General features: G+C 34.5%; 1 protein-coding gene across 4 annotated transcripts in view; it reads right to left on the bottom strand.

The window, feature by feature from the left end:
• Klhdc1 (kelch domain containing 1) overlaps window positions 1-23,236 on the bottom strand; it is a 49,841-nt gene that overhangs the window by 8,761 nt on the left and 17,844 nt on the right. For 2 of the 4 annotated variants that reach the window (XM_078050168.1, XM_078050170.1), the window contains 7 exons: window positions 16,824-16,902; window positions 14,301-14,384; window positions 11,192-11,275; window positions 10,472-10,530; window positions 8,017-8,129; window positions 6,212-6,284; window positions 1,530-1,614 (listed from right to left, as the gene is read on the bottom strand). In XM_078050168.1, the coding sequence (XP_077906294.1) occupies window positions 1,530-1,614; window positions 6,212-6,284; window positions 8,017-8,129; window positions 10,472-10,530; window positions 11,192-11,275; window positions 14,301-14,384; window positions 16,824-16,902 (577 nt within the window). The remainder of the gene's footprint in view (window positions 1-1,529; window positions 1,615-6,211; window positions 6,285-8,016; window positions 8,130-10,471; window positions 10,531-11,191; window positions 11,276-14,300; window positions 14,385-16,823; window positions 16,903-23,236) is intronic. The other 2 variants (XM_078050169.1, XM_078050171.1) reach the window with 1 other exon arrangement.

Consider the following 23,236-nt stretch of genomic DNA (forward strand, 5'->3'; position numbering starts at 1 on the left):
ACATAGCATAAAGCAGCAAATAAATCTCTGACTGATAACACATATACATATGCATGCACGCAAACAAGGATACCCACAAATATACACATATGTACACATACACCTGCTATGCACAAACTTTGGGTATGTGGTTACCAAACTTCAGTGGCCAAAATTCTACCTAATCAATAGCTTATAATTGCAAACTTAAAAATCAGAAATATGTTCTTTTCTGAGAATAGTGAGTTAAAAAGTTTCAGAAGTAGTGGTTTATAAACACTTTTTTTTAACAAAAGCATTTTCTTCAAATTTCTCTTATTTTAAAAATCTCTGCTTTAGGGTTGAGGATGTGGCTCGGGGTAGAGTGTTTGCCTAGCATGCCCAAGGGCCTAGGTTCAATTCCCAGACCACACACACATAAAAAACAAACAAACAAAAAAGCAAAACTCTTCTTTATTCTATCTCTCTTTTCAAGATAGTTACTTTGTGGTGCTAGGGATCAAACCCAGGGCCTTGCATATGCTAGATAAGTGCTGTACCACTGAACTAAACCCTTTAGGTCCCTTCCTGAGAATTATTAATTTAAAAATTAAGCAGCTGGGGTTGTAGCTCAGAGCTTGCCTAGCATGTGTGAGGCAGTGGGTTCAATTCTCAGCACCACATATAAAAAAAAAATAATAAAGATCCATTGACAACTAAAAAAAATTTTAAAAAAATTAAGATCCTGAAGATTTTTTGAATAATGAGTCTTTCATCTAAAAGTTAATATGGTAGAAGGGTCAACAGAAAATTTCTATAAATCCTTTCAAATAGATCTTTAGAATTTCATAATTTGTGATCCAGATTTTAGTTATAATTTAAACTTTGTCATCTAAAAGAAAAGAAGATTTCTAGTGACAAAAAAGAAAAGACAAAATATAAATTTGCCCCTCCCCTTTCTTTTGTGGTCTTGAGTATCGAACCCAAGGCTTTGTACAAGCTAGGCAAAAATTTTGCTATATAAGTACAAAATTGTGGTTTTAATATTTTAAGTAATTAATTTCATTTCTGGTGGTAAAATCTAAGGGTGTCCTACTACTGATCTACATCCCCAGCAGTCCTTTCGTTAGTTTTCATTTTGAGACAGGGTCTTGCTCAAAGAAAAAAAGAAAAGACTCAAAGAAAAAAGCTCTTTGTAATAACTAATGAAATTAATAGACCTATTTGGATTTCTTTTTTTTATATTTTATTTTTTAGTTGCAGTTGGACACAATACCTTTATTTTATTTATTTATTTTTATGTGGTACTGAGGATTGAACCAGGGCCTCGCACATGCTAGGTGAGCACTCTACCACTGAGCCACAACCCCATAACACAGACCCCCTATTTGGATTTCTAAATCCAAAAACTCCTGAAATGTTTTACAAAAGCCACTCATTCTTAGGATTAATAACCCCACAGAGTAACATTTTATATTTTGCAGTATTAGAATAACAATATTCTTGTTGGGTAGTTATTTATTTTGAATAACATAATTCCAGAGGAAATATTTAGATGTAAGATTTCTTACTGTATCCAAGGAAAGTAGATCATCTTTGCTCCCACCAAACACCATTATTTCGTTTTCTTTTCCCAAACAGGCTGTGTGCCATAACCTAAAATTGAAAATTATAAACAGGGTGAAATACTGTCAAGGAAGAAACTGTACGTTACATAAAGTCAATTATAAACTGTATACTCTAAAATTAATCCATTTTAAAACAGGCATGACTGAACTTGAACCTTTGGCATATCTTCAAAGGGGTTAGATTTTAAAGATTTTTCTAGAGTTCTTTAAATTGCATCATTTTGATTAAGGAGGTGATTCCCAATAACTCTTTCTATTATATCCCCCAACCTTTTTTTTTAACCCTTTTCTCTCATACATATTATCCTTAAAATACAATAAATTAAGAAGGAACTGACCCCCTTAATGCTGACAGAGGCACCTTTCCCAATTCTCTTATTAACATCTGCCATGTTACTGTTCTCATTACTTTTGCCTCTTTCTTTTCTGCTTATTCACATCACCTGACAAATCCAATGCGCTACTCTCTTCACATTTCTATTGTCAAAATCATTCATCACTCTGGGTACAGAATACCATGTGTTCCTTATTTTTTTATCTCTAATCTCCCTAGCTACATATATCTAATAAATAATACTTTTCAAATACTTTTTTACTATCTGACCATTAAGAATTTTATTGACTCATATTTGTACATATTTATGAGATATAGTACAATAATTCAATATATGTACACAATGTGTAGTGATCAAATAAGGATAATTAACATTTCTATCTCCTCAAACATTTATAATTTCTATGTGTTAGGAAACTTCAGACTCTTCTAGTTATTTTGAAATGTCTTGTAAATTGTGTAAAATACAGTTAGTATGGGAATTTCCTGATTAGGAAGCATCTGTGCTGCCAACTCTTTTTTCTAGCCTAATATTTTATGATCAGTCATTATTTCTTTTTCCCCCAAATGTTAATTCTTGCCTCTCCCCAGTGAGTCCTCTATTTCAACCAACTCTGCTTCCTTGCTTACCCTAAGGAAAAAACTTATATTCACTTCCAGGCTTTTGTTTGCCGCCCGCCCCCATCCCCCCCCCTTTTTTTTTCTTTTGTGGTGCTGGGGATTGAACCCAGGGACTTTGTACACAAGCCCTCTACCAACTGAGCTATATCCCCAGCTGTTGTTTGCCCTTTTTCTTAGGCCTAGAATAAGTCATTTTCTCTGGGCCTTAAAAAAACAGGCTCAACATGAAGGAAGTGTTTTAAATAATCCATCTAACTGGTTTTGCTGCCATTTCTGATCAGCATCTTTCAACATTTACATGTTTATTTTGTGCTCTACTAACTCACATTTGAAGATTAATTGCTCTATATACTACTTTAATTGTCTTCCAGCTCCCTAAAAAGACCATGAGGTCTGTGAGGTCAGAAATTGCCACAGTGGTATATTGAAACAGGCTCACTGGCTAGGTGAACCAATTGTGCATATCTTCATCCAGCTTAGAATAATTTTAATATCTTGAAATCAGCTATAAAGGGAGTATTTACACCTGTAGTAATCAGCAAAGGCTATACATTAGGTGCCTCAACTTTGAGAGTAGTTGTAACTGTATGCCAGCAAACCACTGAAACTTGGGTATGCTAATTTTATGCTTCTTTAAAAAAATATGGTATTCTGTACCCAGTTGGTGCTAAAAAAAATCTTAATTAGCAAAAGCAAACATAAAATACTGATATAATTTATTCAATGATTAAATATGCAAATTATTTCATAAAGGAGTAGAGCAATTAATGTTCTTTTGTAAATGTTCTGATAGCTCATGTCCATCTCCAATTTTACATTATTTACCAAGAAAAATTTTATAGTTTATTTATAAAGTTCATAATTTCCAAAAGCTCTACCTCTCAAAAATCTCAAAGTACATGCAGATTCTCAATTTCACATGAGAAACTAAGGATTTTACAAAATCATTGCTTTGACTCATTATTTTTTTTTTTTTTCTTTTTTTTGGTGGTGGTGCTGGGGATTGAACACATGGCCTTGTGCATGCAAGGCAAGTACTCTACTGAGCTATATCCCCAGTCCTTATTACTTTTCTTAATAGACCAAATTGCTAGAGTAATAGATACCAAAAACAATTATATATTGTCATTTCTTTTATTACCACATCACTTATTTTTTAGCACATTAGTCCCTTTTACTTAAATTCTGCACGTGCAAACAGTAGGAGTATGTACAATTTGTTAAGCCACTTATTTTCCTCAATCATGCCACAGTCAATGACAAATGCACTTGGGACCCAGGACAAATCAAGTTATTAGATATGTTCTTTTGGAAATACTTGCTCAGTTCTCCAAATTATATGTTAGAATGCAAATTGGCATAAATTCTCAACAAGAACCCAAATTATGTTGTGGGTTTGGGGAGGATTAGAAGAGGGATTAGGTGAAAGAAATGGAATATAATGAATGCCCCGTATAAGGAAAGGAATAGATTAATTTCCTAAAGAGACAGCTATGTATATAATGGCCTTGGCAATATCATGGGATCCAGCGGAGCTTTTGGCTCTCTACATCAACACTTTATCTCGTATCTTTTACAGACACATAAAAAAGGTTCCTTGCTGACAACCACTTATATGGGTTATTAGGTATGGATTAACAGATGGTCTTTGAACCAGGCATAGTTTTATCTAAGGTAAGGCCTGAAAATAGTGTTATACTGTAGAACAGTGGTTCTCAACCAGGGGTAATCTGTCCCCCAAGGAGACTTTTGACAACACCTGTAGATATTTTTGGTTGTCACCACTTGGGGAGAAAGAAGGCAGTGCTACTCACATCTAGTGGGTAAAAGCTAAGGATGCTGTTAATCATCTTGCAATGTACAGGACACCCCTAACAACAATTTCTGAACCAATTATTTGGTTCAAAATGTCAATAATGCTAAGATGAAGAAGCCCTGTCTCAGAGTTCTAAGAGGATAATTGGGCAGCTTACATTTCAAATTATATCTTGGAAAAGTTTGCACAAAATGCATTTAGATGTTAATTGTCACTTTCATAAAAATTAGTAAACACACACACACACAAATATATATATATGTTCTCCTTACACTCAACTGTATCCCACCTGTTCTCCTCCTCACCTCATACCTGAAGATAGATCTGCCTCTGTCTTATCTGCCTTATGGAAACTCTGGCCTGGATTTCATCATCGAAGAACACTGGAAAGCCTTTCCTGCCTTGATTTTGGTGACATCTAGCTTGGAACCTGATGTTTTTTCTATAGACTGATAGTTTATGTCCTCTCACAGCTGCTCTAAACTTATCACCTAAACATTCTAATAAAGCATATTATTTACATGACACATCAACTGAATCAAAAGAAATCTCTTTACATAGCTCTAGTTCTAACTAGTATATTATTGATAATAGTTGTGTTGCTCTAATTATTAAAAATTGAAATATAAAATAGGAGCAATTTAAAAATTAAACATTTTTACTACCACTTTGGTCTATAATTAACATATTTATAAAATCAAAAATTAGGAGAAACTTAGAGATTATCTAGTCCAACTCCTTTATTTCACAGATGAAGAAATTGATGCTCAGCTTCTTTAAGTGACTTTTTAAAGCCAAAAAACTAAGCAGTAACTGAGCAAGGACTAGAAATCTGGGTCCCCATATCTTAATATAAAACTCTTTAAATTAAACAAATATATTTTTAAAAAGCCACAATTGTTAAAATAATAAATTCCAATGAATTTTATACATAAAAATAAAATAATCAAATATGTAAATATAAGTTATAGATTACAAGTATATTAATAGATTATAAATATATAGTAAATATTAACATAGATATACACACCAAAATATATATAAATATTTTAAGTCTTTATCTCAAAAAAGTTACTTAAAATTATCATTTATTAAATAACAAAATACATATCATTAATTTGACTGCACACTAATATAAATCATCTATAGTTAAAAAATCTGAAATACATGGCATGGAAAGGCATAAAATTTGTTACTGACTACAGAGATGATTATGTGCTGAATCTGAATTTCCTATGAAGATATTTTTTATTATACTATTCAACCAAATTTGAAAAAACAAGAAATACAATACTACTGTTATTTCTTTAATATAATAATAGTATACTGTTCCTATAATTTTTATTATAATATACTATAAATATCTAACATTTTCTTTTTCAAAAAAATTCACATTAATGAATACATTAGACCAGTAATCAAAATAATAATTTGCCATCTACTAGATCAATATGAAATCAAATTTCCTCATTAAATTTCTTTAAACTTTTAAAAACAAATTACTACTATTAAAGCCAACCCTATTCCTATCTACTGATTAAAAATATTAACATTAAAATATTAAAATTATGAGATATTTTAAATTATCTTTTTCATATTTATCAGGCAAGATTACACATTTACCTAAAAGAATAACATTTTAAAATATGCAAATATGGATAAAAACTAGACAGATTATTTCTAACAGTCAGATATAATTAAAATGATATTTGAATTATATAACATAAAGCTCATGTGAAAGATATCTTTCCTAATGTTTTATGATTTCAGTGGCAAACAGTATAAATTCAGTGCTTTATCTTAATACTTTAAAAATTCTTAATTATTTTACTACTTGTCAACTACTAGACTTACCTGGGTCTTGTGTTAGGTAAATGTATAAGTTGTTTCCAACAATTTGTTATTGTATTATGAATCCAACCATCACCTGAAATATTATGACAGCTTAATTAGTCCTTTGGATACAATTTTAATTTTTTCCATATTTATCATGTTACATTTATATGATTATCTTTCCTATGTGTGCATATCTTTTTCATAAATATTTCAAACATACACAAAAGTAGAGTGATCTACCTCCTAGATGCAACAACTATCAAGGTTCTGAGCTGGTGGTGTAGCTCAGAAGTAGTGTTTGCACCTATTATCACCTGCAAAACCCTGGGTTCAATCCCCAGCATTAATCCATCAAAAAAACTGTTTTGCCAGATGGGTTCCATTTATCTCTGTTATTCTTATTGTTGAATTCATAATAAATCAAATCCCATATCTCCTATCATTTTCCCCAAACACACTTCAGTATGATTGCTTAAAAAATGAACACTCTACATAAGCACAATGCCATTATCAGTCAACAGAAGATAATTCTTCGGTATCCATATGATCAGATCTTAAACTTAATTGATGAGAGAGGAAACTGACTAGACTAAAAGTTAAGATATTTAATTTCCCATAGTCAATGACCAATAATAGCAAATAGGAATTAAAAACTTTAGATCTCGTGAAGTTAACGATGTTAAACAACCTCTTGCAAAATGTACATCTTAATTTTTATTATATTCCAAATTTCTTTTAATTAAAAAGCTCGTAAATTGGAGAAAAAATAAACTGCAAGAATATTACCATCTCCTATCAGGAACTGTTATTTCTCCAACCAGCTCTAAAATTAGGTGGCCCACACTCCTCGATAAATGCATCACTGATATGAAAAACTCCTGTTGAAAAATAGTTGTTTCCAGATTCCATATAAAATTATACAAATTATTTTAGTGTTACATAAGTTTCTTTTTTTAGCATTTTTGTAGTTGTAGATGGACAAAATGCCCTTATTTAATTTATTTTTATGTAATGGTAAGGATCGAATCCAATACCTCACATGTGCTAGGTACTTAAGTGCTCTGTCACTGAGCCCCAGCCCCAGCCTATATAGGTTTCTTGATAAAACCATTTTTAGCCATCGAAAACTTCTGAGTTAAGAAAATACAATACATCCAACACGTCAAACCAAGAGGTGAATATTCTTGGTCACTCATCTACCCTGATGCCACAATTTTACTGCTTAAAGAAAAACACAATTACAAAACCCATAGCTATTAGGATCAGCAGTGAAAGGAGTTAACAAAATTCTGTTAATACTTTCCTTTATAAGAGAAAAAACTGGCTTTCCACTTTGTATTCCCAGAGCCTTCTAGGAAGGCTGGTCTTCTAATTTCCATTCCAGCCTACAGTATAAGCATCTGGATCAAAACCCAGAAGGACACAGAATCACAGAATACTACAGTGGTAAGGGGCTTTAATTCAGCTAGATTCACCCTTTTCTTCTTTTCTTAAGAAAAGAAGAAGTAGTACATGAAGATCCAAGGATATTGAAGCAGAGAGCTTCTCTTTCCAATTAAAAAAAATTTTTTTCAGCTGTAGATGGATAGCATGACTTTATTTTATTTGTGTTAAAGATTGAACCCAGTGCCTCACACATGCTAGGCAAATGCTCCACCACTGAGCTATCTCACCTGGCCTCTTTTTTTTCAATTCTTAATGCAATGCAAGCATGAAGTTAGGGATAAAGAAAAAAAGGAAAACTTACTTCACTTTAAGCATGAAATAAAATTAAGAAAAAGGAATGAGAGGATAGTTTATATGCTTAACTTTAACTGACTTACTTAATGGAATATTATCTGCACTTAGTCCTCCAAATAGAAAAAGTTTGTCATCAGCTATTGGTGTTAAAGTATGCCAGGACCGATGTTTTGGACTTTCTCCATTAATAGAAATCCTATGGCAAGAGAAAATAATTAAATTTTAATTATTTTAATTAAATTTATTTTATTTCAACTGCATTAGTCAAAATAAAGTTTTATTTATTTGTTTATTATTATTTTGGGGGTAACTGGGATTGAACTCAAGGACACTCAACCACTGAGCCACATCCTATTTTGTATTTTATTTAGAGACAGGGTCTCACGGAGTTGTTTAGTGCCTTGCTGTTGCTGAGGCTGGTTTTGAATTCTCAATCCTCCTGTCTCAGCCTCCTGAGCTGCTGGGACTGCAAGCATGTGCCACAGCACCCGGCAAAATAAAAGGCTTTTAATCATCTCAGAGTGTTTATAAAACATTCTTAAATTCTTAGATAAACTTGAACAATTTATTTCCACTTATTGTCCATTTCACTTGTTCATAGAACACAGAGTGAAATTAAATTTCAATTTCCATTTAATTCACAATGCATATTTAACATCACTTTTGTTGATTAATAAACACCCTTTCCCATTTTTTGACACAATTATTTTCACGTCTCTTATTTATTTTTACTGTTGTTTCATGTTTAATTTTGTGCTTTTAGCTGGTTTCCACATGCTATTGTTTTTACTCTGGTCTACTTGTTGTATAAGTTCCGAAAGCATTATCTTCCCCTGAAAATGCTAGCTACTTTACCTTCAAAATAAAAGTATGCATGCCATTGCAGATGCAGGATAAACCTCTAAAGTTTTCAAACCAATAAACTCTTCTTTAAAAAAACATAAACATAAATAAAAAACATAAACAAAAGCTGGAAGCAAAAAGTTTTAAAACCAGGAGAAAAGAAAACACTATTCTTCAGCATTCTGGAATGCCCCATAGCAATATGGGCCAGTTTTAGAGAATTTAATTTATTTTTTCCAAAAAGAAATATTTTTATTGTTTTTAAAAATTATTATTAGAAACACTTTGGTTATAAAGCATTTAACAACCACTAAAATATTTTTTAAAAAGGAGAATTCTCTTATAATCTTGTATCCCACCAATAAGAAATAATATTAATTTGGTATATCTCTTTAAGACTTTAATGCATATATTTATTAAAAGTACACACATGGGAGCATATAATCTGTTCTGTAACTTTTTTATCTCAAATAATATGATGTATAATATTTCTGTAAAACATGGTTTCCTTTGGTATTGGAAGCAAAACAGCCCACTGGGCAAAGGTATCATGATTTAAACAATCTCTACTTGCAGACACGAAAATTAATTTCAATTTTGGCTTTTATTAATAATGTTGAAACATCTTTTAGCTATGTTCACACGTTCACACACATACACATACCCTTGTCATTGTTTTTGGAAATATCTGAATCAAAGAAATTATACACACACACACGCACGTACACATGTATGTCTTTAAATATGTGCAATTATATGTGTATGTGTATTTTTTTTCTGGTAGTGGAGATTGAACCTAGCACCTTGTACATGCTATGGAAGCAATCTCTGAGATATATCCCCAGCCCTTTTCATTTTGAGACAGTTTCACTAAATTGTCCTGGTAGCCTCAAACTTGTGATCCTCCTGCCTTAGCCTCCCAAGCAGTTGAGATTTCCATTTTATATTTTAAACATATTTTCAGGCTACCTTCCAAAAAAAAGTGCCCCAATTTGTACTACTAACTATGTTGTTACATTCTACCACACACTGTCATTATAATTATTTTTATCTGATAAGTGAAAACTTACTTTTATTCCCTTTTCTTTGATAATCTATGTAAAACCAGTACTTTTACATAATCTATTTTCTTTTTAAAAATATTTTTATTTCATTTATTTATTTTTATGTGGTGCTGAGGATCAAACCCAGAGTCCCGCACTTGCGAGGCAAGTGCTCTACTGCTGAGCCATAACCCCAGCCCACATAATTTATTTTCAACTGTTAGTTTTTTCTTTCTTTTTATGGTACCAGAGATTAAACCCAGAGACACTTAACCAATGAGCCACATCTCTAGGCCTTTTAATTTTTTCCTTTGAGCCAGGGTCCTTGTTATGTTGCTTAGGGCCTGATTAAGTTTCTGAGGCTGTCTTTGAACTTGTGATCCTCCTGCCTCTTGAGCTGCTGGGATTATAGGCATGTGCTACTGTGCCTGGCTCAACTGTTAGTATTTTCATGTTTTATATAGTTCAGTTAAAGAACAAGTTCTGTTTACATCTGTATATTCCTTGTTTAGACATATAACCTGAAAAAAAAATACCAGTTCAATTTTAGGAACACAAATTTGGATTATGGCTGGACACACACACACACACACACACACACACACACACACACACCCCTACAGATTATAACATACTAAAATTTCAAACTTACCTTCCAGACCAAGTCCAGGTGTCTAAGTTTAGAGAGTGCAAGTCATTCATCCTAGTTTGCTAAAATAAAAGTGTTAAATTGGACAGTGTTTTATATCTTTTATGGTCTAAAATATTAATTGTTGCTTTTTGTATGAGGGATAGAACTCAGGGGTGCTTAACCACTGAGACACAGCCCCATCCCTTTTTTATTTGTTCCTTTGAGACAAGGTCTTGATAAGTTGCTGAGGATGACTTTGAACTTGTGAATCCCTCCTGCCTCAGCCTCCCGAGCCACTGGGATTACAGGCGTGCACCACCACGACCGGCTTAAAATGTTAGTTTTAGATTAAAAATAGACTATGTCTGTCCTACTCAACATCAAAAATTTAAATATTGGGAAATAATGCAAAGCATTAATAAAATTAATATTGAGCTCCCAAATTAATGTGTCAAAGGGCAAAGGAAGAAATGGGTTTAAACTAACAGGGTTTAAATTATAAAAAATTAAACTTTTCTGAAACTGGACTGAAGTGAAGGATTTTCCTCATTAAAATATGATTTATAATCATCTGTGATTGCTTGTATATGGCCTGTTTTGAAAATAAAAGATAAATAAAAGTTATTAAATGTTATTTTAGTCTCTAGATTATCTGAATATTCCATTGTTCCACAAAATCAGTGGCTAATTTTTATAACAAGCACCACACATAAAAATACCATTTCCATTAAAAACACTAACCAAAACACGTCCGCCAAAGATATAACCCTTATTTCCAAGAACTGCACACGTATGCGCGGCTCGTGGCTGTGGTGGAACTCCACCCTGTAAGCAGAGATTAGAAGAGTACAAAGACTTAATTCATCTGTAATATAGTCACATTCCAATGCTTAGTATGAGACACACCTGATCAGTAAGCTATCCATACCTATGTAATTCAATTAAAAACCCTATACAGAAGTTCATTCTAAACAATAATATAGGCAAATACAATTCTTTAAGAATAAAATTTACTCTTCCTGATTTTAATGTGCTCTTCTAAAATGTCAGATATTATTAAACAAAATAAAATTCACATAAATTTTGGATCAAAACATAAGACCATAAAAAAATCAAATTAAAAATTCTGTCACATATTCTCTCTCTCTCTCTCTCTCTCTCTCTCTCTCTCTCTCTCTCTCTCACACACACACACACACACACACACACACACACACACACACACAGTTAAAATTTGAAGTGAGCACTGTATAGTAGGTGATCTCAGAGCCTAAAAAATTAAATATGATCTCCAAACTCCTCAAATTCACAAGAATTTCACTATTGCCTTGTCAAACAGTACTTTATTGCTTCCTAAAACTCTTAACACTAAATAACTCTTCTCTACATTTTACTTTGAAAAAATAATAGATCTTTTCTTTAGAAAAGTTCTTAATTGATGGTAAAGGAGAGAATGGGTAGATAAATGATTAAGATTTTAAGGAAAAGGAGCTGGGGATGTAGTTTGGGGTAGAGCCTGTTCTTAGCATGTGTAAGGCTTTGGGCTCAATTTTCAGTATGAAAGACAGAAAGGTAGGGCTCAGGTGTGGCTCAGTGGCAGAGCGCTTGCCTAGCATGTGTGAGGCACTGGGTTTGAACCTCAGCACCACATATAAATAAATAAAAAATAAAGGTACATCAACAACTAAAAAATGTATATTTTTAAAAAAGTAAGAAAGGTAGTCATACAGAAGGAAGAAAGGGAGGGAGAGAAATCTGAAGGAAGAATCATTTGAATAATTCTATGTGTTTATGAATTTCCCCAAGTTGTGCTAAGCTTCTAGTTATTTAAAAGAATCAAGTATCAGTTATTAATGATGTAAGAAAAGAAATTATCCTGCAACTCATGAAAGCAATTACCACTAGATGAGAGACCCTCCTCCAACTGAATCCAAATCTATTGAGTGAAAACACATTTTTTTCATAGTGTCAGTTTTGGCAAATTGGTAGGTCCTAAAATGAGAAAGATTAGGTTCATTATTTCTAAGCCTTACAGGCTATACTAAACTAAAGGCAAATGTAAGGAGTGATTATATTTTTACCCAAGATGCATTATGAACATTTTCAGCTCACTGGCTACTAAATGCGGACATGGAAAATTTAAGCTCTACATCCAACATCATAACTTACTATTCATTTTAAGATTACCTGAATACCTGTTTCAACTTGATAAGAAATAATTCAGATTTCACTTATATAACACTTATGTAAATGAAAGAGAACCATTTGAGAGTTTTGGTTTCTAGCCCTTCTAGCAAAACAAAGCTTTTATTATTATCCCATCACAGAAGCTCCAGGTTCTGACTTATTTTCTAAGGCAATAGAGGGTTAAGAGGCCTCAAAGAGATCTAGGATTAGTTTCAGTAAACTTAGACCCACTAATATTTGTCTCCACCCACCTGCTGACAGGAAATCTTAACAGAGGTAAAACTCTCTTACTCCATTAATAAAAAACCCAAATCTTAAAATTCAAATGCTGAGTGAAGCAAAATTCAATCTTTAACTATAAATAACTGACAGCTGATTAGTTCTACAATTAGAAAGGTAATGAAGAAAACAGAAAAGCACTGGAAACCTGAAATTTACTGCCTGGAAAGAGATTGCAGAGAAGGTCAAATTCTATAACACTTAATATTTTACGTAGCACTTTCCATGATTTTCACCAACAGAAGTTGGACTGTAAAACTTTTAGTCACTTGTGCATACTCAATGTTAGTTTTGCCTGCTTAGCAGTCCTTTCTGTTCACCCTAGGATGTGTAAAGCCTTGGCCTCAATTACACCTTAGTATGTTTAAGGCTTTGGATATTGAGCTTTTCAATCATAATACCCTGCTCTCCCTGGGGTGGACACAGCAAGTTATCTCCTTGGTAATAGGGGTCCTATAAAGAGTAGGGACAATACCAGGTAGAACCAGAGTCTTCTTCTATGACTAATATACAAGCAATGAGAGAGCATTATACCAAGAACTACTGGCATAGCCAGGGCCCAGTTCTCACCTAAATGGCCCCAGCTGGTCTGCAGTAGCTGTAGTGAAACAAGTACACAAAAAGGGAAAAGCAGACAAAGAGAGATGAAAAGTATTATGATGGTGTTGAGAAATGTGCTCCACTTCCTGGTGTGCTGGTCTGTGTAGGATGTGTGAGACACTCCAAATTGCTTAAACTAATGTAAATTTGTGCTTGGTTACTAGCAAATGAAAAAACAAGGATAATGTATTTTTGTCATGCTGTAATTGTATGTTGCTCTGATTTTAAGGGTTTATAAAAATGGTGTTTAAAATCATGGGCTTTGTAATACAATGACTTTTTAAAATAATTTTTATCAAATTAGAGCATGTTACCTGTGGGTAAAGAATGATGACAGAAACAAAAAGAATCACAATGGCATCTCTTTAAAATATTTTTTTTCTAGAAAATCTTATCTGATCTGGAGAAATTTTTTTTTTCTCTTTCTTTTTGGTGACATTAGGGATTGAACATATGATCCTTCAGCCTCTGAGTTACATCCTCAGTTCCACATTTTTTTTTTAAATTATAAATTTTCAGACAAGGCCTCACTGAGTTGCCCAAGCTGACCTGGAACTTGAGATCCTCCTGCCTCAGCCTCTTGAGTTCCCAGGATTACAGATGTATGCCACCACACCTGGCTATATATGATTTTCTTTTAAATGGTGTTGGTGACAGATTCAAGATAACTACTTTGTATGTGATTATAAACCAAATTGATAAATCCAAATGACTGAGTTTTTAAAAGATTTAAAATGTATCAATGAATATATGGAATATGAAGGATACTTTTTGCAACACTTACTTTAATTTCTGGTTGAAACCAAGTCTGTGTTTTTGTATCAAATACATGGACATCATTATGCCATCCCCAGAATATTTGTTCTTCCTAAAACAGAAATTTTAAAAATATCTGAAAGCTTTTATAATTTTTACATTATTGTTACAGCTTGGAACATATTTACTAGTAAAATAAAAATAAGAAACATTTACAACAATAGAGTTAAGTGATATCAGAGTCATCAAGTTAATGCACACACCAGTGTCCCAAAAAGTATGATGTTCAGACAAGTAGTAGTATCACTGGACAACTTTTCTTCTCATATAATTGCGTGCTTGCAATGAATCATAATTTTATTTGTGGACAATTTTTACATTTTCTCAAAGAACTGTCTTTTTTAAAATTTTGAGGACAAGCTGGCAGTAGCACATATTTGTGATCTCAACCTTTGGGAGGTTGAGGCAGGAGGATTACTTCAGTTCATGGGTTCAAAACCAGCCTGGGTAACATTGTAAGATCCCATCTCAAAAAAACAACAATAACAAAAGCCAACCAAAAAAATAATTGGACAGAATGGATTTATACAGGACAGAATGATTTTATACATCTTGGAACCTATTTTCCTTAAAACACATACTCAAAGCCTAATTAATCCTTGCCATAATAAATTGTATAGATTATACAGGTTATACAGGGCTATACTTTTTCCAAAAAGTTCCAATCACTTCTAATCCACCAAGCAATTTATTCTTGTGAGTCAAACTTATGCTTTTTGCTTATTGTCCTTGTTATCTTCTTCTTTTTCCTTCTTATTGATGGTCCTGGGGACTGAATCTAGGAGTACTTTACCACTGAGCTACATCCTCACCCCTTTTTATTGAAACAGGGTCTTTCTAAATGGACCAGGCTGGCCTTGAACTTGCAAGCCTCCTACCTGTCTCCCAAATAGCTGAGATTACAGGGGTAAGGTACTACACCTGTATTATTTATCTTTTTGTTGTTGTTATTTTGTTACCAGGGATTGAACCCAATGGTGCTTAACTACTGAGCAACATCCTCCAGCTCTTTTAAATTAATTTTTTTTAGTTGTTGATGGACCTTTATTTATTAATTTATATGCGGTTTTGAGAATCGAACCTAGTGCCTCACCCATGCTAGGCAAGTGCTCTACCACTGAGCCACAACCTCAGCCCGTCTTTTAAATTTAAATTTTTTTTTTTTTTTAATATTGAGACAGTGTATCACTAAATTGCTTAGGGCCTTGATAAATTGCTGAGGCTGGCTTTGAATTTGCAATCCTCCTGTCTCAGTCTCCCAAACTGCTAGGATTACAGGTGGGCACCACCAAACCCAGCTTCATGTATCTTTGATAGGACTTATTAAAGTCAAATAAACCAAACAATTTACTTAGATTAGAATCCAAATTTAAAGATCTAGTTGTTCTCCAGAAACTTCAGGACATGTTCATTAAATTAACTGTACTAGGGGAGAAAAAACAACTGAGTTCACCAATGAGTAAAGATAACTAGGTGTAAAAAATAGTAAATTATATTCTTGAAAATTATTAATAATATTTTGAATAGCAAAGTTTTAAAAATATTTCATTTTAAAAATTCAAATATGCAGAAACATGGAGAATTAAAGATACCTATATACATTTACATTGAAAATGTACAATGATAATAAAATTCAAAAGAAGGTAAACTGAAAAGAGTTATTGTGTATTTTTTGGTGGTGAGATCAATTTTTATTTCTTTTGCAATACTGGGGATTGAACCCAGGGGTACTTTATCATTGGGCTACATACTCAGCCCTCTTTATTTTTTCTTTTGAGACAGGATTTTGCTAAGTTGTTTAAGTCCTTGCTAAATTGCTGAGGCTGGCTTTGAACTTGTGATCTTCCTTCCTCATCCTCCCAAGGTGCTAGGATTACAGATGTACCTCCCCCAGTTCATTCTTATGCAGAAACCAGTCTGAGCTATGAAAAATTCTGGTATGTGTCCAATAGGAGGCTTGTCAATAATAGCCATTTTGGTTAAACATAAACAAAAAACAAAATTCCCCCAAGTTGGGTTAAAGCATCTATTTATTTAACAGAAACAGGTACAAGTGATTAATGATATTAGAAAAAAAATTATTCTGCTGTACATGGTGACACACATCTGATGTTCTCAGCAATTTGGGAAGCTGAGGCAGGAGTATAGCAAGTTTGAGGCCAGCTTGGGATACTTAGTGAAACTCTGTCTCAAAATAATAAATAAAAAGGGCTGGGGGTGTAGCTCAGTAGTAAAGCATCCCTAGGTTCAATCTCTAGTACTGAAAAAAAAAAGAAGAAAAAAGAAAAATTAGTGAGAGGAACAATGAAAGTTATTATCACTATATGAGAGATCTTCCTTGACTGAATCCAAATCTATAAGAGTAAAAACACATTTTTTCACATAGTGTCAACTGGTAGCTCCTAAAATGAGAAAGATTAGGTTCATTATTTCTAAGACTTACAGGCTATGCTAAATTAAAAGCAAATGTAAAGAGTGATTACTTTCTTACCCAAGATGCATCATGAACATCAAAACAGTCTTGAAGTTCATTGTGTCTCCTGCACCCATAACCACCAAAATATATTAATCTGAAAAACAATACAGAGGGACACACTTTTAGTTTGCTTCTCATTTGTTCATTGAAATAGATCTTTTCTCTCACCCTAAGAACCTAAATAAGCCAAATAAATTACAAAATCATTGTATTAAAAATAAAAAACTAAATCAAAGAGCTGAGAGAACAGAGATCTAAATGAACCAATTTCAGAAAGTGATGAGCTCTCAAACAGCAGAGACCCACAGCTGCATTCATCCAATGTGTAACAGGAGGAAATAGAAACAAATACACACAGAGATTATAAAGAGAAACCACTCATTGTATTAACAGGTACATGTAGGCTGGCATGGCAAATTAGAATCTTAAAAAATCCAGCTGCAGAAGGAGTTGGAATGCTTTTTCTTTTTCTTTCTTTTCTTTTTTCTTTCTTTTTTTTTTTTTTTTTAGTTTTTAATTTCCATACCTCTTTTGCAAACTTTTAAGGATGGCCCAGGATCAATTATCAAAAGCTGAAAGCAGGAGGTGGGGGTGTAGCTCAGTGGTAGAATGCTTGCCTTGCATTCAAAATGCTCTGGGTTCAATCACCAGAGGTGGGGGTGTGTGGGGGAGCCAGAAGAAGAGGAGGACTGCTGAGCAAACCTGCTTGAGGCAATTTGAGCTTTCAACTATTAAAGTTTGGGATCTGGACAGGAGATCTGAAAGAAACACCTGAGAGGCATGCCAAGACTATACCACATTGGGTGGCTTCACTCCAAAGGTCAGGGGAGGAGATGAAAAGCTGATCTCTTTCAAACTGCAGAAAGCCTGAGTGGGATACCAGAGCAAAGAGAATCTCTTAGGGACCCAAGGACCTACCAATTGGTTTTAAAACATAGGTTTCTCATAGTTCTGAGAGGTAGGGATGCAGCTGAATGCAGCATAGCTGAAATCTTCAGTTCTTAAATATGGGTCACTAATGAAAGACCTGCCCTGCCTCAAAACATTTGAAGCCACTGGTGAGAATGGATAAAACTAAGGCTACAACACAGCCCAAACACAGATCAACTACAGATTAGCCTGACTTATGTCCCATTCTAGCAGTCTTTAAAAAGAAGAACTGGCATATCCCTCTCTGGAGATAAAGAAAATATATTCCAATCTTTACTCTTCTTTCATATAAAATGTCTGGTATATAATAAAAAATAACAAGATACATAAAAAGGAAAAAAAAGTGATTCATGATCAAGAGAGAAAAGAGTCAACGTAAGTAGACACAGAGTAGTCAGACAACCTGAATTATCAGAAAGGGTCATTTAAAATAACTGTTAATTTTAAGAAAAGCTCATTCTCCAAGAAAGGTCCTAGGTAGCTAAATGTGTGCCTAAATTGCAGAATCTGGTAGCCATTTGCTGACTGGAGATCATATTCAAACTTTGTGTTCCTGGAAGAACCACAAACTGAACTTTGGGCCTTTGTCCAGGCGTGTTCCTGTTCAGCTGCCAAGATAAACAGTCTGAAAAGTCCTATTTCATCCCGGAGACCTGAGCAATGAACTATTATTTGCAGTCAAAATTAAATATCAACCAATTAGGAATGAGCATGCTTGTATCCTTCATTTGCATAACAGTCTTTAGAGGGTACCTGGTCTGGAACTTTATGTATATTAGCCAGTCCCTCTCTTTGCTCCTTTGGGACAGTTTCCTTTTGTAAGGAAGGCTGTGTCTCCCTGGTGAGGAATCTGCTTATTGAAATAAAGCTTCCATTTTTGTCTGAAATTCTTTCCTATTGAATTTTTGTTGACAAAACCATGATTAAAATGCTAATAGACCTGAGATAGAAATTTGGGGATACAGAGAGAAGACTAAATCTCTAAAGGAAAAATATCCCTGTTAAACTGTAGAACAAATAATTTGTAATCAACTCTTGAGTCAGACAAAGGAGTCTAAGAGACAGAAAAAAAGAATATAATGATTCAATGAACAGCCCATAAATTATTTTGTAACTTTCCAGTTTCCTTAAGTTTTCTGGAATTTGACAAAACAGAAAAAAGACCTCAATAGAAAGAAATCAGGAGCTAGCATTTGATTGGACCATGACACTCTATCACAGTCACCTGACTACCTAACTTCCCAGAATCATTAATATAGGCTGAAACTTACCAGACCAGATCCCCTAAGTGGAAACATGATTTTCCTCAATTCCATCCATGAAAGAAGACCAGTCTTTCTGTTTTGTTTTGGTACTGGGGATTGAACTCAGGGGTACTCCACCACTGGGTCCCATCCCCAGCCCTATTTTGAATTTTATTTAAAGACAGGGTCTCACTGAGTAACTTAGTGCATTGCTTTTGCTGAGGCTGGCTTTAAACTTGTGATCCTCCTACCTCAGCTTCCTGACTGCTGGGATTACAGGTGTGTGCCACTATGCCTGGCAGACCAGTCCTTTCGAATAATATAGTCTATCTAATTATGTATCCTAATAAAAGCTTGACCTTAAGTCCTGGTTTCTTGTTTATGAGATTACTGACATTCTGCCCTGAAAATACAAACTTTGACTTTCTATAATAAACTTCCTTCTTTGCTATGAAGACCTGACTTGTCCTTAAATTCTTTTCTGTCAGGAGCTGCCACATAAGAGCAGGGCACCCTCAGGCTTGAGCAATGGGGATGTGGGACTTGCTTCTGTTGTACACAAAAGCAGGTGGACTTCACCTACACCCGGCAGGGGAGTGAAGCTCTGGGAGTGGGCGTTACCCAATGGGAGTGGGCTGCCTTCTTGTTCTTTTTTATCTTTGTTGGATGGAATGCTCTATCCAATGGCTGTCTTCAATAAAAACCAGGATTCAGGACATGCTCCCTCTTTCTCGACTACCTCCCATATTTTTCTCTTGCCCCCCTTGTGAGAGCTTAAAGCTGAGGCGGAGGAGCTGTCCTGAAAACACCCCAAAAAAGGTATTTTCTGTGTCTGTGTGATTCCTTCATGCCACCCAATTCACCCGAATGACCCTGGATATGTAGCCCACATAGGATGTGGGCTACACTATTCTGTGATGGAGTCAAAACCTGAAAGTTTCCAATAGATGTCTCCTGGGTCTCTGAAGACTTCCCTGGATCCCTACATGGTGACAGACCTAATGGAAAAAGATGGACAATACACACACACACACACACACACACACACACAAGGGTAATATCAGTAGAGACATGGCACCATAAAAAAGAACTAAATAGAAATGCCAAAAATGAAATATAAGATGTCAGAATTTAAAAATTCATTAGCTGGGTTTAATGGCAACTGGACACAACAATGGAAAAGGTCACTGAATGTGAAGTCAAGTACATCAATAAAAAATATCCAAATTAAAACATAAAGAAGGGGTGGAGAAAGAAACTGGAAGTTCAAGCTCTGTGGGCCATTATCAAATGATTTAAAATGCATGTAAAAGGAGTTCCAGAAGACAAAGAAATGTGTAAAACAAATATTTGATAATTACTAGAAACTTCTTAAAACTCATATAAGATACCAATCTGTCAACCCAAGTAGTTCAGCACATTCCAGGTAGGATAAATATAAAGGAAACTATACTTGAGCTTTTACTTTCTTCTTTTTGGGGTAGGAACCAGAGGTTGAACCCAGGTGCACTTAACCTCTGAGTCACACCTCCAGCCCCTTTTTACATTTTATTTAGAGACAGGGTCTCACTAAGTTGCTTAGAACCTCACTAAGTTGCTGAGCTGGCTTTGAACTTGCAATCCTCCTGTCTCAGCCTCCTGATATACTGGGATCACAAGCATGCACCACTGTGCCTAGCATACTTGAGCCTATTTAATCAAATAACTAAAGAGCAAAAATAAAGAGCAGATAAAGAGGAAAAAAAAGACATTCACAGAAGAGGAAAATCACAAATAAGAGTCCATTTTTTCCTGAGAAAAATTAAGGCCAAAAAGCAGTGTAATCAAATCTTTAAAGTGCTTAAAGAAAACAAGACAAAACAACAACAAATCCTGTCAACTTAATTGGTCAAAGAAAAAATTACCAGAGAAATTAGAAATTATTGTGAAATGAATAAAAATGAAAACAAATAGCAAAAATTATGGGACATAGCAAAGTCAGGGCTCAGGGGAAAATTAATAGCTGTAAATACTTACATTTAAAAAAAAATCTCAAATAAATAACAAAACTGTACCCAATAAGGCTCTAGAAAGAGAAAGGTTAAAGAAGGAAATGACTGAGATTGAAGGGGAGGGCTAGGGATGTAATTCAGTGAAAGAGCACCTGCCTAGTGTGTATAAGGTCCTGGATTTAACCCTAAGCAAGACACACACACACACACACACACACACACACACACACACACGGAGAGAAGATGAATAGGAAAAAAAGGTCAAGAAAAATAATAAAACAAAAAAGTTGGTTCTTTGGAAAGAAAAAAATGGACAAATGTTGATTTAAATTGACTAAGAAATAAAAAAAAAAGCTGATGATATAACTCAGTGGTAGAGTGCTTGCCTAGCATATTAGATATAGAAAATGACAAACCCCAAAAGTAGTGAGACCTGGAAAAAGGGAAGTGAGAAGAAAAGCCATCCATTGAGAGCATTGATCCTTTCCCAATACATTCTTTCCTGGTGATAAAACAAATCCTGAGGAAGATGTGTTCATCAGACCTGGAAAAGCGGTCTCTGGGAAGAGGCTGAAGCATTCATCCTTCTGTCAACAAATCCTTCAGATACCAACCACTGACCCCAGGCCCTCCATTAGGTCCAGTAAGATAAATCCCAGAAACTGAACACTGACCCTAGACTCCCTCCCATTTTGCCCCATAAAAGGCACCCCAAATTCCTAAGCACTAAAACTGACTCCTTTACTGATTCATAGAACAAATTCCTGGGTGCCCAAAGAAAATTGATATCCTCACTAGACCACCTCTCATAATAATCTATATAAGCCCAGGTCCTTTCTTTGTTCAGGGGTTCATTTTCCACTAGGAAAGTGGGTCCCACCACAGCATCATTTCATCCCTATATCCTCTGCTCCTGTGTGAAACTTTGTTCTTGAATAAAGTGCTGAGCTGATTTATGAGGTTTGTGTTGCTCCTGGTCTTTTTGCGCTAACATAGCATGCATTGGGTCTTGGGAATTTGAGGCTAGCCTGACAGAGTGAGCCCATGTCAAAAAAAAGGGGGAAATGAAAGAGAATATATTATTATTATTATTACTGACATTACAGAAATAAGAAAGATTATATAAGAATTCTATAAAAAACTATACATCAACAAATTGGATAACCTAGATGAAAAATTCCTGGAAAGATATATACTACAAAAAATGGCTCTAGAAGAAATAGAAAATGTGAATAAATATAGCACATATGAAGACTTATCAGTAATCAAAAACCTCCTCATAAAGAAAGGTCCAGGACTAGATGGCCTCCCTGGTGAATTCTACCAAACATTTAAAGAAGGATTAATACCAATCCTTTTCAAGCTGTTCCAAAAAACTGAAGAGGAGGCAAACTTCCCCATTCATTCTATGAGGCAGCATTGCCCCCAAATCAGACAAAGACACTACAAGAAAACTATGTCTGAAAAGGGATTAATATGCAACTGTAACTCAACAACAAAAGAGCTAATAACCCAATTTTAAAACTGAACAGAGGACTTGAATAGTCACACTCCTCCAAACAAAAAATTTTTTTAATATTTCTTTTTAGTTGTTGATGGACTATTTATTTATGTATTTATTTACATGCAGGGCTGAGAATTGAACAAAGTGCCTCACACATGCTAGGCAAGCTCTTTACCACTGAGCCACCACCTTAGCCCCCTCCAAAGAAGATTTTTTTTAAATATTTTTTTTAGTTGTAGTTGGACACAATACCTTTATTTGATTTATTTATTTTTATGTGGTGCTGAGGATCGAACCCAGCATCTTGCACGTGCTAGGTGAGCGTTCTACCGCTGAGCCAAAAATGCCAATAAGCACGTGAAATGACAGTCCACATCATTAGTTGCCGTTAGGGAAATATGAATCAAAATCATGAGATACCATTTCATACCCCCTAGAATGACTATTATAAAAAAACAAAAACAAGCCAGGCTCGGTGGTGCATGCCTGTAATCCCAGAGACTTGAGAGGCTGAGACAGAATAGAAAGTTCAGAGCCAGCCTCAGCAACAGCAAGAGATGTGGCTCAGTGGTGGAGTGCCCTGAGTTCAATCCCTGGTAACCAAAAAAAACAAAACAAAACAACAACAACAACAACAACAAAACCTGAGAAGGTTTAGTGAGGATGTAGAGAAATTGGAAACTTTGTTCATTACCAGTGAAAAACAGTTTGATAATTCCTTGAAACATTAAACACAGAATTACCATATGACCCAGCAAT

This window comes from Ictidomys tridecemlineatus, chromosome 5 (assembly GCF_052094955.1).
Source record: "Ictidomys tridecemlineatus isolate mIctTri1 chromosome 5, mIctTri1.hap1, whole genome shotgun sequence".
NCBI lineage: Eukaryota > Metazoa > Chordata > Mammalia > Rodentia > Sciuridae > Ictidomys > Ictidomys tridecemlineatus.